At 41.1% G+C, this 16,052-nt stretch overlaps 1 protein-coding gene across 1 annotated transcript; it reads left to right on the forward strand.

Annotated features, from left to right (window-relative positions):
- The first annotated feature begins 412 nt into the window (after window positions 1-412).
- On the forward strand, window positions 413-2,987 carry LOC119342069 (60S ribosomal protein L10a-like). Its single transcript, XM_037613909.1, has 6 exons — window positions 413-538; window positions 678-706; window positions 1,413-1,632; window positions 1,887-2,052; window positions 2,355-2,560; window positions 2,671-2,987. Exons 2-6 carry the CDS (start codon window positions 702-704, stop codon window positions 2,722-2,724), a joined length of 651 nt encoding a protein of 216 aa, XP_037469806.1. The 5' UTR covers window positions 413-538; window positions 678-701; the 3' UTR covers window positions 2,725-2,987.
- Window positions 2,988-16,052: the final 13,065 nt, after the last annotated feature.

Raw genomic sequence — 16,052 nt, forward strand, 5'->3', positions numbered from 1 at the left:
GGCGCTGGCCATCCAGCTATATATTCACCTAATGTATCCTCCTTGTCCAATGGAGAGAGAAGAGAGAAAGGAGGGAGAGGAAAAATGAGTGTGATGGGGTCCAAAGCTAAGTTGACGTGTCCACAGTGTGCGAACTCCCTCAAACCTTCCCTATGTTTGACTTCCCTAAGATTGTACCTATGGGTACCACCAAATATATCATCGAATGGTCAAAAGTGACATTTAAAGGCGATTTGATGATCCGCGTTGAATTTGCCCTTAAGCGCCAAATAGGATTCCACCATTCGGAAAAGAATTGTCATATACCAGCTCGGTTTCCGGCCCGGCCCATAGGTACGATCTTTAGAGGCGTCAGACAGCCGAAACGGCCCAGAACGCGTGCAATCACATCCGTGACCGTCCATCCGAGGCGCTAGGGTTTTCGCGTGCCCTGCCATCGCTTCGCGGTGCCGAACATATAAGAGGGGCCTCCGTGCCCGTCCGCGTCCTCTTCGTTACTCCCTCACCCTTGACCACCGCCGCCGCCACGCCAAAATCCGTAAGTCCTCCGGCGTACACCACATCCTACCTCTTCCCCTCAATTCGTATACTTTCCCTTTCCGATCCTGCGCTTGATTTGTTCCGTTTCCCGCTAGATCTCTCTTAATCTCAATGTTCTCGTGTTTTCGCTCCTGCAGGGCGTCAACTGATCGGCGGCAGCCATGAGGTACTTCCTAGCCTCCTTCCGTCGAATCACATCTCATCTAGTTTTTTTTTTCACGACTGTGTCCAGCGCCATAAAATTGTCCATTGCTCTCTGCAGTTGTGTTATCGAACACTGTAAATTACTTCTGATATACTCCCTCCGTTCCTAAATGTAAGTCTTTGTAGAGATTTCACTATAAACCGCATACGGATGTATATAGATGCATTTTAAGTTTAGATTCATTCATTTTGCTCCATATGTAGTCCACCTAGTGGAATCTCTACAAAGACTTATATTTAGGAACGGAGGGAGTATGTCATTTGCATGTCATTGTGCTGTTGGATATACTCATGGAATCGAGTTAAATATCTTGTTCCAGAGAGACTTGTCCGTTAAAGATGTGAGCTAGTGATTCACTAGCTTTATGAGTAGACTTCAGATCTTATGCGCGCGTAGCGATTCAATTGTTTCTTAAGTGGTTAAAGTTAATTGTGCGAGAGAGATTGATTTAATGTAGTCATCTACAAGTCTAAATTGCTTAAGATGTGCGAAAGAGATTGACTAAATGTAGTCGTCCACAAGATTAACTTGCTAAAACTTGTGGTGTATTCTAATGTTGCCCATGTTTTCTGCTTCCTTCAAGCTACATCATTCTAGAACTGGGTGACTCAATTGCCAGGTTTGTTCTTACAACATCAAGATTTTGAGCTTGTCTATCCCATTGCAGTAAGCTCCAAAGTGACGCTGTCAAGGATGCTATCACCCAGATTGTTGGGGAGGCCAGAGAAAAGAAGCGCAAGTTCACTGAGACTGTGGAGCTTCAGATCGGTCTCAAAAACTATGACCCACAAAAGGACAAACGTTTCAGCGGCTCAGTGAAGCTGCCCCATATCCCCCGCCCAAAGATGAGGGTGTGCATGCTTGGTGATGCCCAGCATGTCGACCAGGTAATGATTCTCCTTGATATGTGTGTGTAAGTTTTGTATTAACTCAACTACAGCACCTTTTGAAATGCTTATGTTTTGACAGTGATCGTGCCTTGCATGTATCAATTACGCTAGTGACATTTCTTTAACCCAAGAACTACCATACTTTCTCATATGATAATATGGCATGAAAATTGAATTGAATCTTTTTTTTATTCTGCCTACTACCCTACTAGCATGTTCTCATATTATAATCTGTCTTGGAATGTGTACAGGCTGAGAAAATGGGACTTGACTACATGGATGTTGAAAGTCTCAAGAAGATGAACAAGAACAAGAAGCTTGTTAAGAAGCTAGCCAAGAAGTACCATGCTTTCTTGGCATCAGAGGCCATAATCAAGCAGATCCCTCGTCTCCTTGGCCCTGGTCTTAACAAGGCAGGCAAGTTATCCATCTTGTTTCATGCTATTACTGTTTACATGAAGTCTTAATTTGGTTGTAGATTCCTCTGCATCTTCTGATTGGTTTCATTTGTTGCTATGTGCATTGTGAGCCTTTGGGATTGTGCAGAAAAAGCAATTAGACTATTTTCTTTGCCTAGATATTTTATGTTGTTGCTCTAGAACGTCACTGTATATTGCTATGTTCTCTCTGTGAGCTGTCTGCTAGTGTTGGCGCTACTAATACTATGCGGCAGCAGGTATTATATCTTTTCTAATCCAATCATGCCACTGCCGCTGCAGGCAAGTTTCCCACTCTGGTTAGTCACCAGGAATCTCTTGAAGCCAAGGTCAACGAGACAAAAGCTACAGTCAAGTTCCAGCTAAAGAAGGTTCTTTGCATGGGTGTTGCTGTAGGCAACTTGTCGATGGACGAGAAGCAGATCCAACAAAACATCCAAATGAGCGTCAACTTCCTTGTGTCCCTCCTGAAGAAGAATTGGCAGAATGTGAGTCATCATATGGATTCTCCTTTCAATTATTTGTCTTATGTTTCTGGTTGTTTAACTTGCATGACATTGCATCCTACAGTCTGATTTAAATGATTTGTGTTCCCCAGGTGAGGTGCCTGTACGTGAAGAGCACCATGGGGAAGCGTGTACGTGTGTTCTAAGTGTGTGCGCTCCAGTGAAGTTGATAAGATACTGGGCTGTCCTGCCGACCCCTGCTTGTCTTTGGATTAGATCTGTTTCACTGATACCAATTTTCTGTTTGCCTAAGCGAATATCAACAAGTATTTTATCGTACTAGTCTTATCTTGAACAGAAATCATGGGAGCAATGGAACTGCATTTTCTGTCATGATTCTGCGTTGTGCCTGTTATCAGAGATCTATATGCGATCTTGATTGTCATCTGAATGTAGATTTTACTTGGAAGTGTTTCCTATAAGTGTGTTTAAATGGATAACTTATTTGGTTAGCCTAGCAAATCTCAGGAAAATAGAAGTTTGTTATCTGTAAAACCGGAGAAGTGGGATTTTGTAAAAACGACTGTCAGTACTATATGCTTTTGGATTTTCAGTGATCGGTTGATGTGGTTCAGCTTCTTCAGAATCCAAGCCAAATAGTCAGACCTTATACTCTCTCTGTTCCCAAATATAAGTCTTTCTAGAGATTTCAATAAATGATATGGAGCAAAATAGCGAATCTACACTCTAAAATATATCTACATGCATCCGTATGTTGTAGTCCATTTTAAATGTCTAAAAAGACTTATACTTCCTTTGTTCCTAAATATTTGTCTTTTTAGAGGTTATATATAGATGTATACATATTTTGGAGTATAGATTCACTCATTTTGTTCCGTATGTAGTTACTTGTTGAAATATCTAGAAAGACAAATATTTTGGAACGGAGGGAATACAATGCATGGTTCAGCTTCTTGAGAATCCAAGCCAAATAGTCAGACCTCGTACAATGCAAGCAAGGCAGTAAAATTAGTTTTACTTAAACTTTGGATTTAAGCGATCATCGATCGATATGTTTCAAAGCGACTCCATGGCATGCTGGTCATAAATGGTCTCAAGCAGTAGGGAACGACCGAATTGACCTATCCTAACGTGAGAGACGACTGGGTGGCTCATAACCCCCCTTCTCCAGTCACATCTCGTGCCCATTCACACAAGTCTCTCTGCTCTTCCTTACTGCTCCTTCGGTCTCTTTGATGTCTGACCCGCAACCGCGCCGTCCCCAGCCCCAACCTTGTCGGCAACACCGCCATCAAAGACTGGTTGGTGGCCGACCTTGCATCTAGCGACATTGACCTCATGGCGGCAATTCGGCGCCCTCCTGCTTATGCACGAGGCCGCAGGCCCATCGCGCGCTCCGACTCCAGTTTTGCACCTGTCGTTTTGGGTTAAGCCCGTCGGCTGCACCAACGACAGCCATGGTCAGAAGTTTTTTTTACTCCCATTAGGGTTTTCTCTGGTGCAAGGCTAGGGGAGCACGACAGGCGTATCAACGACGACACCTTCTTCCTCCACCCCATGAGTCACCAAAAGCAAGGGTGCAGCAGCGGCGGCCCTCAGATTTGTCGGGTTATCCTCGTCGGCTGGACCCCTGTTCCCGGCAGGGTTTGCTTCGTGGTCGGCTTACCCTTGCCGGCAACCACTCCGGTATTGTTCCCCGTGCTCATGATTGTAGTTAGGGTTTTTTGCTTAGTGCTGACTAGGTTAGATTGGATTTGATCCGATTTGATTTAAATCCAATCGATTGCGGTTGAATAACAATAATGCTAGATGGCAACTGCTTAGGGTGTTGATGCTAGATTGCTACTGCTCAGGGTGTTCATACTAGATTGATGTTGTTGGTGGTATTTGATGTAATGACAATGGTATATTGATGACAATGGTAGATTGATGTTGCCCTTGGTTCATTGAAAATGGTAGATTGATGATGTTGGCGTTGTTCTTGTAGATTGGTAGTTAGGGTGTGTGCATGATCATACTACGTGCTTGCATGATCGTAGTAGGACAATGCATGTGCATGCTACAAATAGTAGCAGGATAAATTTGAATCCATTTAGGGGTTCTGATCACAACACTGATCATTTGCAACTGTCACTAATCATTGGCAGTTGCTCAGTGACACTTGCATGATCATAGTACTACCCAAGTGCAACTGCCAATGCTTAGTGACACTCTGAGCAACTGCCAATGCTCAATGACAGTTGCAAATGATCATGCTCTCTTTATTTACTCTCGTCCACTTACCCGACAAAGGTCGTGAAGACGGAGTGGGACACCACTGGTAGAGGGGTGTAGGTCGTCGCTCGCACCCAAGATGCCGAGGACATCATCCCAAAGAACCGCTAGCTAATGAGGGTAATGTGCCGGGCAAGATCGCCGACATAAGCCAGCCGCTAGGCATTGAATGCATGCCTAAGATCAGCCACGAGGAGGGGGCAGGGGAGCCGCTAAGGTTCTACGTGCAGATCAAGGACGAGGAAGATATCACCATGCTTGTCATCCTGTCGAGCTTCAGGGCGGTGATGAGGTAATGGCTAGTCCTCAAGCCTCCTTGTGTCATGAGGCTCTCAACTAACAAGTGGTGTGAGTTCATGTGCAGGTCCAAAACTTCCACGAGCAGCTGGTCCTCGGAAGGGGCTGGCAATACTTTTGTCACTATCACATGATCGCCCCAGAGACATCCTTGTCGTGCGGCTGCCCGGGCTCGGCTTCAAGGTCCAGATCTACAACGCCTGCAGCTCGATCATGTGCAGGGTCAGGTGCCAGAAGCAGTGCTGTCAGGCTGACATTGAGCGTGCCCTCTAGTTAGTTTGTTTGTCTATCATCTGAAGTTGGTTCGGTCGTCTAAAATTTTGCTGTGAACTATATATTTTGCCCAGGGATAGGCACCCTGAGGTTGTGCAGGGGGATGGCCCTACAGTCTTAAACTTATGTTCCTAGGTATTATGCACTGTTTAATAGTTGTTATTCTTATGTGATGTGTTGTTAATTGTGTTGTGTTGTTCTTATGTGATGCCTGTTGTGAAGTGTGTTGCATTTGGGTGGTAAAGCCACCACATTTGAAAGGGGCGAGCAGAACATCTACGTGCATGTAGCCAAACAGTTGCGGTTTGCATCTGCTCACCCCTGAAGCACAAATGCATGCAACCAAACAGCAGACCCTAATCTGGGCATCGATTCAATGAAGGCAACCAAACAATGTGCAGAACATGGTTGTTTTGCCTGCATTTGCTTAACTAGGCCCAACCGAGGCAAGCATGCAAAGGGAAAAAAGACGACACACACAACCAAACAAGCCCATGTCGATCACTCTCCTCTCCGGATGTTTCCCATTGGCGCTTCAGTGCAGATGTTGTGGTTGACCGCACCGTCTATCTCCACCGACCACGTCTATGGTTTGAGTACGGAGGTGGAATTTGCTGGAGACAATGAAATATAAGGGTGCAGATGCTCCAATGCAGGTGTTGTGGCTGACCACACCGTTGATCTCCATTGGCCACGGCTATGGTTTGAGGACGGAGGTGGAATTTGCTGGAGACAATGAAATCTACGGGGTAGTTTTATATTTCCACACACAAACAATGCTTTCTTATAAACTGGGTATTCACAAAAAAATAGGTTAATCATCTTAAAACTGGTTTTCTATACATGTGTGGCTATCCAAACAACTGCTCAGTTATGTTGCCAACAATTGAGGATCAAATCAAACTTGTGTAAAATGTGAACTTCGTTCAGTAGATGATATGGGCACATGAATCAACTAGAGAGCCGCCAAATTATCATTTTGGGGGAATTCTTAGTAGCAAACGTGTATGCATGTCTTTTCATGCGACTGTTAATATGATTGGGAAGTGTTATTTAGGTGATGTTAGTTTTTTTGTCCCTTCCAACGAACAACCTCTGTGTTGTTAGATGTGTCGCACGATTGTTGTCTACCATGTCTAGGTTCGGTGCAACCGTTCACTGTAACCGCGCCCATAGCGACTTGCCTCCTCCTACTTTATCTGTTTCCACGTCATGGTCGGGCAACCATTCGCGGTAACCAGGCCTGCAACAAATTGCCCCTGCTTCATTTGTTTCTTATCCCCACTCGGTGCACTCACCACACATTACTCCACCTTCTCTCTCGCCTCTCACTCTCCTCTCCCTCGTAGGCGATTCATGGCAGTTGTGGCTTCTTCACCGGTGAATCGAGCGCCATTGGTCGTAGGTATCAAGGTTTGCCTCCCCCGCTTCTGCATTGTGCCATAGGTGGAGGTATGTGATACGTCTCCAATGTATCTATAATTTATGAAGTATTCATGCCATGATTACAACAATTCTATATGGTTTTGGTATGATTTGAATGGAACTAACCCGGACTAACACTATTTTCAGCAGAACTACCGTGGTGTTATTTTTGTGCGGAAATAAAAGTTCTCCAAATGCAACAAAATTTTTTGACGATTTTTTTGGAACAAAAGAGGCACTAGAAGCTTCATGGGAGGACCAGAAGATAAGGGAGGTGAACACTACCCACCAGGGCACGCCACCCCCCTCTAGCATGCTCTGCGCCTAGTGGGCCCCTTGTGGCCCATCTTAGTGTGAAACCGACGCCAAAAAATCCTATAAATACAGAAACCTCCAGAAACAACTCTAGACCGGAAGTTCCGCCGCCACAAGCCTCTATAGCCACAAAAAACCAATCTGGACCCTGTTTTGGCACTCTGTCGGAGGGGGAAATCATCACCGGAGGCCATCTTCATCATCCCGATGGCCACCATGATGATGAGGGAGTAGTCCACCCTCAGGGCTAAGGGTTTGTACCAGTAGCTATGTGTTTAATCTCTCTCTCTCTCTCGCGCGTTCTTGATTTGGCACGATCTTGATGTATCATGAGCTTTGTTAATATAGTTGGATCATATGGTGTTTTCCCCTCTCTATCTTGTTGTGAATGAATTGATTTTTCCCTTTGAGATTTCGTTATTGTCAGATTGAATACTTTTATGGATTTGAGAACAATTGATGTATGTCTTGCTATGAATACCCGTGGTGACAATGGGGTATCATATTAATTCACTTGATGTGTGTTTTGGCACTCAACTCTCGGATTCCCGAGGTGACATTGGGGTAATATATGCATAGGGGTTGATGCATGTTTTCTTCTTTGTTTCTTCAGTAGAAATCTTGGGGCACTCTTTGAGGTTCTTTGTGCTGGATTGAGTATTTTGAATCTGAAATTGTTTGATGCATATCGTATAATCAACTCACAGATACTCATGGTGACATTGGAGTATCTAGGTGACATTAGAGTTGGTTGATGCTTATCATATGGTGTTATTTTAGTACGAACTCTAGGGCTGCTTGTGACACTTATAGGGATAGCTCAAAAGATCGATCGAAAAGAATAACTTTGAGGTGGTTTCGTACCCTACAAATAATTTCTTCTTATATTCTCCGCTAGATAAGAACTTTGGAGTGATTCTTCATCGCACGTTGAGGGATGATTATATGATCCAATTACATTAGCATTGTTGAGAGATTGCACTAGCGAAAGTATGGACCCCAGGCCTCATTTTCAAGCATTGCAATACCGTTTGTGCTCACTTTTGTTACTTGCTACCTTGCTGTTTTTTATTGTTCCTATTACAAAAATCAATATCTACTATTATTACTACACTTTTATCACCATCTCTTCTCCGAACTAGTGCACATATACAACTTACCATTGTATTTGGTGTGTTGGGACACAAGAGACTCTTTGTTATTTGGTTGTAGGTTTGTTTGAGAGAGACCATCTTCATCCTACGCCTCCCATGGATTGATAAACCTTAGGTCATCCACTTGAGGGAAATTTACTATTGTCCTACAAAATTCTGCGGTTGGATGCCCAACACGAGTCTACAAGAATAAAGTTGCATAGTAGATATCAAGCTCTTTTCTGGCGCCGTTGCCGGGGAGGTGAGTGCTTGAAGGTATATCTTTAGATCTTGCAATTGAATCTTTAAGTTTCTTTATTTATCACTAGTTTGGTTTATAAAAGAAAACTACAAACAAATGCGGAATTGAGGTGGCCTCATATTATTCGTCTTTATCACGTCTTTCTTGAAAATGATGGAAAGGAAAATTGTGCTTAATCGATAGAAGAAGAATTCAATAAAATGTTTGGCATAAAATCATTGAATGATGAGCATGATTGCAATGTTGCTAGTATAAATTCTTTGAATATCTATGATGTTAATCATATGCAAAGCCATAAGCTTGGGGATGCTATGTTTGATGAAGATGATATTTTTTGTTCCCCAAGTTTGATGAGAAAATCTATTATGATGATTGCATGCCTCCTATTTGTGATGATTATATTGATCAAAGTGGGTTTAGAAGAGTGTCAACTCTAGGTACTAGTGATCCCACTATTTTGGAGGGTGTTGAATCTTATTGTAATAATTATGAAAGTGGATTTGGAGAGGTCATGATTTTATTTAATGTTGAACCACTATTTTGGAAGAGGTTTCAATTGATTATTATGAGAACAAAGTTTCTATCTATGATGATTATTGTGATGACACTTATTATATAAAGAATAATGATAGCCATGAAACTTGTCATCATGATTTTAATATTCAATTATGTTATGCCAATCAAGTATCACATGATAGTTATTCTGTTGAGTTTTCTCCAACTACTATTGATGAGAATAAATTTGCTTGTGTGGAGAGTAATATAATTTCTATGCTTGTGGATCATGAAAAGAATGCTTTATGTGATAGCTATATTGTTGAATTCATTCATGATGCTACTGAAAATTACTATGAGGGAGGAACATATGCCTCTACATATCTCAATAATATGAAGTTTCCTCTCTACGTGTTGAAAATTTTGAAGTTATGCTTGTTTTGTCTTCCTATGCTAGTGGATTCTTGCTCCGTGATTTGTTTGATCACAAAATCCCTATGCATAGGAAGTGGGTTAGGCTTAAATGTGCCTGCCATGTGATTCGTGATGCTCTCTTTGTGGTTCATTTCTTTACTTTTATGTGAGCATCATTGAAATCATCATGTCTAGCTAGAAAGGCATGAAAGAAAAGCGCTTGTTAGGAGACAACCCAACACTTACATCTACTGTTTTTGTGTGCTCACATGATTAAGATACTGTAGTAATCATGTTTTATAGCTTTTGTTTCAATAAAATTACCAAGTAAAGCCTTTGGGATAGTGTGGATGACAGTTGACATGATTCTGTGCAAAAACAGAAACTTTTGCGCCCAGTAACAGAATTGTTAAAAATCAATGGTGCGTCAAAAATTCTGATTTTTTTATAGATGTTTGATATACAAATTTCCTACATTTTCCTAATTGTTCAGAATGTTTGGAGTAGTAGAAGTATGGTCATTGTTTAGACCATTACATACTGTTCTATTTTTGACAGTTTCTGTTTTCAATGCATAGTTTGCTTGTTTTCTAGTTTCTATGGCTCATATTGCTCAATATAAATTGTGGAAATGATAATGTACAATAGGCATTGTGTGAGAGCAAATATGAATCTTGTCTTTGACAGTACCAAAGTGAATGATTTGTCTTTATCATACTAACTTATGTCACAAAGTTCCGTTAAGTTTTGTGTGATTGACGTTTTCAAGTTTTGGGTGAGAAATTGATATGAGAAGAATAAGGAGTGGCAAGACCCTAAGCTTGGGGATTCACAAGTCACCCCAAGGTAATATTCAAGGAATACCCAAGCAACTAAGCTTGGGGATGCCCCAGAAGGCATCCCCTCTTTCATCTTCAACATTATCGGTAACCTCACTTGGGACTATATTTTTATTCGTCACATGATATGAGTTTTGCTTGGAGAGTCATTTTATTTTGTTGAGATTTGCTTGGTTTTATTTATAACAATGTTTTGTATCTTTTACTTCAATAAAAATGTCAAGTATAGCCTTTACCATGCTTATTTTGCAAGTCTACATGTTGGTGTTTGAAACAGAATTTTTTCTATCATTGTCTAAATTCTTATGGAAATTAAGAACATGATAAAATCTTGAAATTTTTACAAAATAAGCTAAAAGAAATTTTCTACAGTGTGGTAAATTTACAGAATTTTTGGAGTGAGAGAAGTATGAATCTTCTTGCATCCTTTAAAGACTATCCTGTTTAGACATATTGCTGTTATGTTTGCGTTGTTTGCATATGTTTGCTTGTTTAATGATTCTATTTTAGGATAGGAGTATTAAATATGCAGAGGCATTTAGTATGCAATGTTAAATAATAATTTTAGTGATTTGTTACACTAGAGAATGATAAGGTTTTGCATTGATTTATACTAATTTATCTCACGAGTTCTTGTTGAGTTTTGTGTGGATGAAGTTTTTGAGATTTAGGGAAACCGTGATATAAAAGGAATTAAGGAGATAGAAAAGCTCAAGTGCCCAAGGCATCCCAATATAATATTTCAAGAAGTCTCAAGCATCTAAGCTTGGGGATGCCTCGATAGAATTCCATCGTTCTTCATCAACAATTATCGGTTAGCCTCGGTTGAGCCTAAGTTTTTGCTTCATTACATGATGTGTGCTATTCTTGGAATGTCATTTTATTTTGTTTGGCTTGCTATTTTAATAAAATACTTAGATCTGAAATTTTTAAATGGGAGAGAGAGTCCTCACATATCTACCTATTTACTTAATTAGTCACTTGATCTTCAGTTATATCTTTTTGGAGTAGTTTGTCAATCACTCTCATGCTTCACTTATATTATTTTGAGATTTTATAGTAGTCATGAAAATTTGCACAAGCTATGAAATTGGTCCTAATATGATGAATATCCAAGAAGGATATAATAAAAAGTTTCATATAGATCATTGGATATGATAGTTTGGTTCCTTGCAATAGTTTTGCAATATGGAGATAGTAATATGTGAGTCATGTTCGTGAGTAATTATGGTTTAGTAAGATTATTGGTGTTAAGGTTTGTGATTCCATATGCAGGCACAGAAGTCAATAGTTATGCAATGAAGTTACATCCTACTTGTGGTGCATTATTCGATGTTAGTTATGCTTAATGCTCGTTTATGATCGTTTTCGTTTCTTGGTTGGTTGCTTCTTAATCTATTTGCTAGCCTTTCCTTGTACTAAGCGGAATACTGCTTGTGCATCCAAAATCCTAAGCCAAGTTGTGCCAAATGAGTCCACCATACCTACCTATATACGGTATTTCCATGCCATTCCAAGTAAATTTGTATGTGCCAACTCTAATTTTCAAAATGAATTTCCTTTTTGTGTGCCTGTACCGCCCATGAAGCGGCAAGGGGTGGCCGATATTTTCCATGCTAGATATGTTATTCTCAAGATGAGTGTTTATTCACTTGTCATTGCATGATACTATGGCAAGTTAATAGGGATGCCAGTCCCGAAATGAATTTTTTTATTTATGTTGTCAAATAATAAATTCCTTGGAAAGTGTTGGTATGGAGGGCACCCGTGGATACGGCTAGACATGGATTGTGAAAGAATGGTGGAAAAAGGAATAAACTTTATTTTATGTTTGGGAACCGCCTATGATGTATATAGCATGGAAAGTATTGGGAATTCTCGGTCATTTTCGTTGACACGGAAAGCATGCCTCTCAAAATATTTTATCTCTCAATTTAAGCTTTGAGCTCTAGCACCTCTACAAATCTCTGCTTCCCTCTATGAAGGACCTATCTATTTACTTTATGCATTTTTTTGTACTTTTGAGTCTCCATCTTCTCTTATAAAGCACCAACTAGGGAGCACTATGATCATACTTGTGCATTGGATGTAGCTAATATTTGAGTGTGTTTCATGAATGGATCAATGATTGAGCATGATGGGCTAGGGATAGCTTTCTTTCGTGTTGATATTTTGAAATACATGGTTTCTTGTTGATATGCTTGAGTATTGATGTCCTCATGTCAATTAAAGACTATTGCTTTGAATCATTCAAGTCCTAATATCCATGCCACAAAGAACGAGTATATGATGAATATGATAGGTAGCATTCCACAAGAAAAATTATGTTTTCCGTTGCTACTTTATCATGATGAGTTTATGAGAAAGACTTGCTGTTATGATGCCAGGAAAAGTGATTGAAATTATCATTGGTCAAACTTATGCACTATGCTAGCATTCATACTTCACAAATTGTTTATATTATCATTTACCTACTCGAGGACGAGTAGGAATTAAGCTTGGGGATGCTGATATGTCTCCAACGTATCTATAATTTATGAAGTATTCATGCCATGTTTACAACAATTCTATATGGTTTTGGTATGATTTGAATGAAACTAACCCGGACTGATGCTGTTTTCAGCAGAACTACCGTGTTGTTGTTTTTGTGCAGAAATAAAAGTTCTCCAAATGCAACAAAACTTTTTGACGATTTTTTCTGGAAAAAGAAGCACTAGAAGCTTCGTGGGAGGACCAGAAGATACGGGAGGTGGCCACTACCCACTAGGGCGCGCCACCCCCTCTGGCGCACCCTGGTGCCTAGTGGGCCCCTCGCGACCCATCTCAGCGTGAAACCAGCCCCAAAAAATACTATAAGAAACCCCTAGAAATAACCCTAGATCGGAAGTTCCACTACCGCAAGCCTCTATAGCCATGAAAAACCAATCTGGATCCTATTCCGGCACCCTGCAGAAGGGGGAAATCATCACCGGAGGCCATCTTCATCATCCTGACGGCCACCATAATGAAGAGGGAGTAGTCCACCCTCGGGGTTGAGGGTTTGTACCAGTAGCTATGTGTTTAATCTCTCTCTCTCTCTCATGTTCTTGATTTGACATGATCTTGATGTATCGTGAGCTTTGTTAATATAGTTGGATCATATGGTGTTTTCCCCTCTCTATCTTGTTGTGATGAATTGAGTTTTCCCTTTGAGATTTCGTTATTATCGGATTGAATACTTTTATGGATTTGAGAACACTTGATGTATGTCTTGCTATGAATACCCGTGGTGACAATGGGGTATCATATTGATTCACTTCATGTGTGTTTTGGCACTCAACTCGCGGATTCCCGAGGTGACATTGGGGTAATCTATGCATAGGGGTTGATGCATGTTCTCGTCTCTGTTTCTCTGGTAGAAATCTTGGGGCACTCTTTGAGGTTCTTTGTGTTGGATTGATAATTAGAAGCTGAAATTGTTTGATGCATATCGTATAATCAACTCACGGATACTCACTATGACATTGGAGTATCTAGGTGACATTAGAGTTGGCTGATGTGTATCATATGGTGTTATTTTAGTACGAACTCTAGGGCTGTTTGTGACACTTATAGGAATAGCTCAAAAGATCGATCGGAAAGGATAACTTTGAGGTGGTTTTGTACCCTACAAATAATTTCTTCTTATGTTCTCCGCTAGATAAGAACTTTGGAGTGATTCTTCATCGCACGTTGAGGGATGGTTATATGATCCAATTATATTAGCATTGTTGAGAGATTGCACTAGCGAAAGTACGAACACTAGGCCTCATTTTCAAGCATTGCATTACCATTTGTGCTCACTTTTGTTACTTGCCACCTTGTTGTTTTTATTGTTCCTATTAGAAAAATCAATATCTACTATTATTACTACACTTGTATCACCATCTCTTCGCTGAGCTAGTGCACCTATACAATTTACCATTGTATTTGGTGTGTTGGGGAAACAAGAGACTCTTTGATATTTGGTTGCAGGGTTGTTTGAGAGAGACCATTTTCATCCTACACCTCCCATGGATTGATAAACCTTATGTCATCCACTTGAGGGAAAATTGCTACTGTGCGCTTGGAGGCCCAACACGACTCTACAAGAATAAAGTTGCATAGTAGACATCAGTATGCTGCCGGCCACACCTCATCTCCTCTAGTTTTGCTCGACTTCATCCTTGCGGGTTTCCGCGGAGAGTCAATTAATTGCTCATGGCGGCGGCGACGGTTTTTTATCTGGTTGACAATGATGAGTTCGCAACCAAGGACAGTGTTCATGTATTTCGTGATGACAGTTGCAGTCAATGGTCGAGGGGGAGTAGGTTTTTGCAAGGTTCTTTTGTTTTGTAGCAGGGGAGTGCTATGGTGGTTGATGTCTACTACACAACCTTCTTCTTGTAGATGTTGTTGGGCCTCCAACTGCAGAGGTTTGTAGGACAGTAGCAAATTTCCCTCAAGTGGATGACCTAAGGTTTATCAATCCATGGGAGGCATAGGATGAAGATGATCTCTCTCAAACAATCCTGCAACCAAATAACAAAGAGTCTCTTGTATCCCCAACACACCCAATACAATGGTAAATTGTATAGGTGCACTAGTTCGGCAAAGAGATGGTGATACAAGTGCAATATGGATGGTATATATAGGTTTTTGTAATCTGAAATTATAAAAACAGCAAGGTAACAAGTGATAAAAGTGAGCGTAAACGGTATTGCAATGGTAGGAAACAAGGCCTGAGGTTCATACTTTCACTAGTGCAAGTTCTCTCAACAATAATAACATAATTAGATCATATAACTATCCCTCAACATGCAACAAAGAGTCACTCCAAAATCACTAATAGCGAAGAACAAACGAAGAGATTATGGTAGGGTACGAAACCAACTCAAAGTTATTCTTTCCCATCAATCGATTGGGCTATTCCTATAAGTGTCACAAACAACCATAGAGTTCGTAATAAAATAACACCTTAAGACACACATCAACCAAAACCCTAATGTCACCTAGATACTCCAATGTCACCTCAAGTATCCGTGGGTATGATTATACGATATGCATCACACAATCTCAGATTCATCTATTCAACAAACACAAAGAACTTCAAAGAGTGCCCCAAAGTTTCTACCAGAGAGTCAAGACGAAAACGTGTACCAACCCCTATGCATATATTCCCAAGGTCACGGAACCCACAAGTTGATCACCAAAACATACATCAAGTGAATCAATAGAATACCCCATTGTCACCACGAGTATCCCATGCAAGACATACATCAAGTGTTCTCAAATCCTTAAAGACTCAATCTGACAAGATAACTTCAAAGGGAAAACTCAATCCATTACAAGAGACTAGAGGGGGAGAAACATCATAAGATCCAACAATAATAGCAAAGCTCGCGGTACATCAAGATTGTGCCATAGAGAGAACACGAGAGAGAAAGATCAAACACATAGCTACTGGTACATATCCTCAACCCCGAGGGTGAACTACTCCCTCCTCGTCATGGAGAGCGCCGGGATGATGAAGATGGCCACCGGTGATGATTCCCCGTCCGGTAGGGTGCCAGCACAGGCTCCCGAGAGGCTTGCGGCGGCGGAACTCCCGATCTAGGTTTGTTTTTGGTGGTTTCTATATTTATAGGAATTTTTGGCGTCGGTATCACGTCAAGGGGGTCTCCGAGTCGTCCACGAGATAGGGGGGCGCACCCAGGGGGGTAGGGCGTGCCCTCCACCCTCGTGGACAGCTCGGGACTCTTCTGGCCCAACTCTTTCATTTCTGGGGC

The sequence above is a fragment of the Triticum dicoccoides genome, chromosome 7B (assembly GCF_002162155.2).
Source record: "Triticum dicoccoides isolate Atlit2015 ecotype Zavitan chromosome 7B, WEW_v2.0, whole genome shotgun sequence".
Taxonomy (NCBI): Eukaryota; Viridiplantae; Streptophyta; class Magnoliopsida; order Poales; family Poaceae; genus Triticum; species Triticum dicoccoides.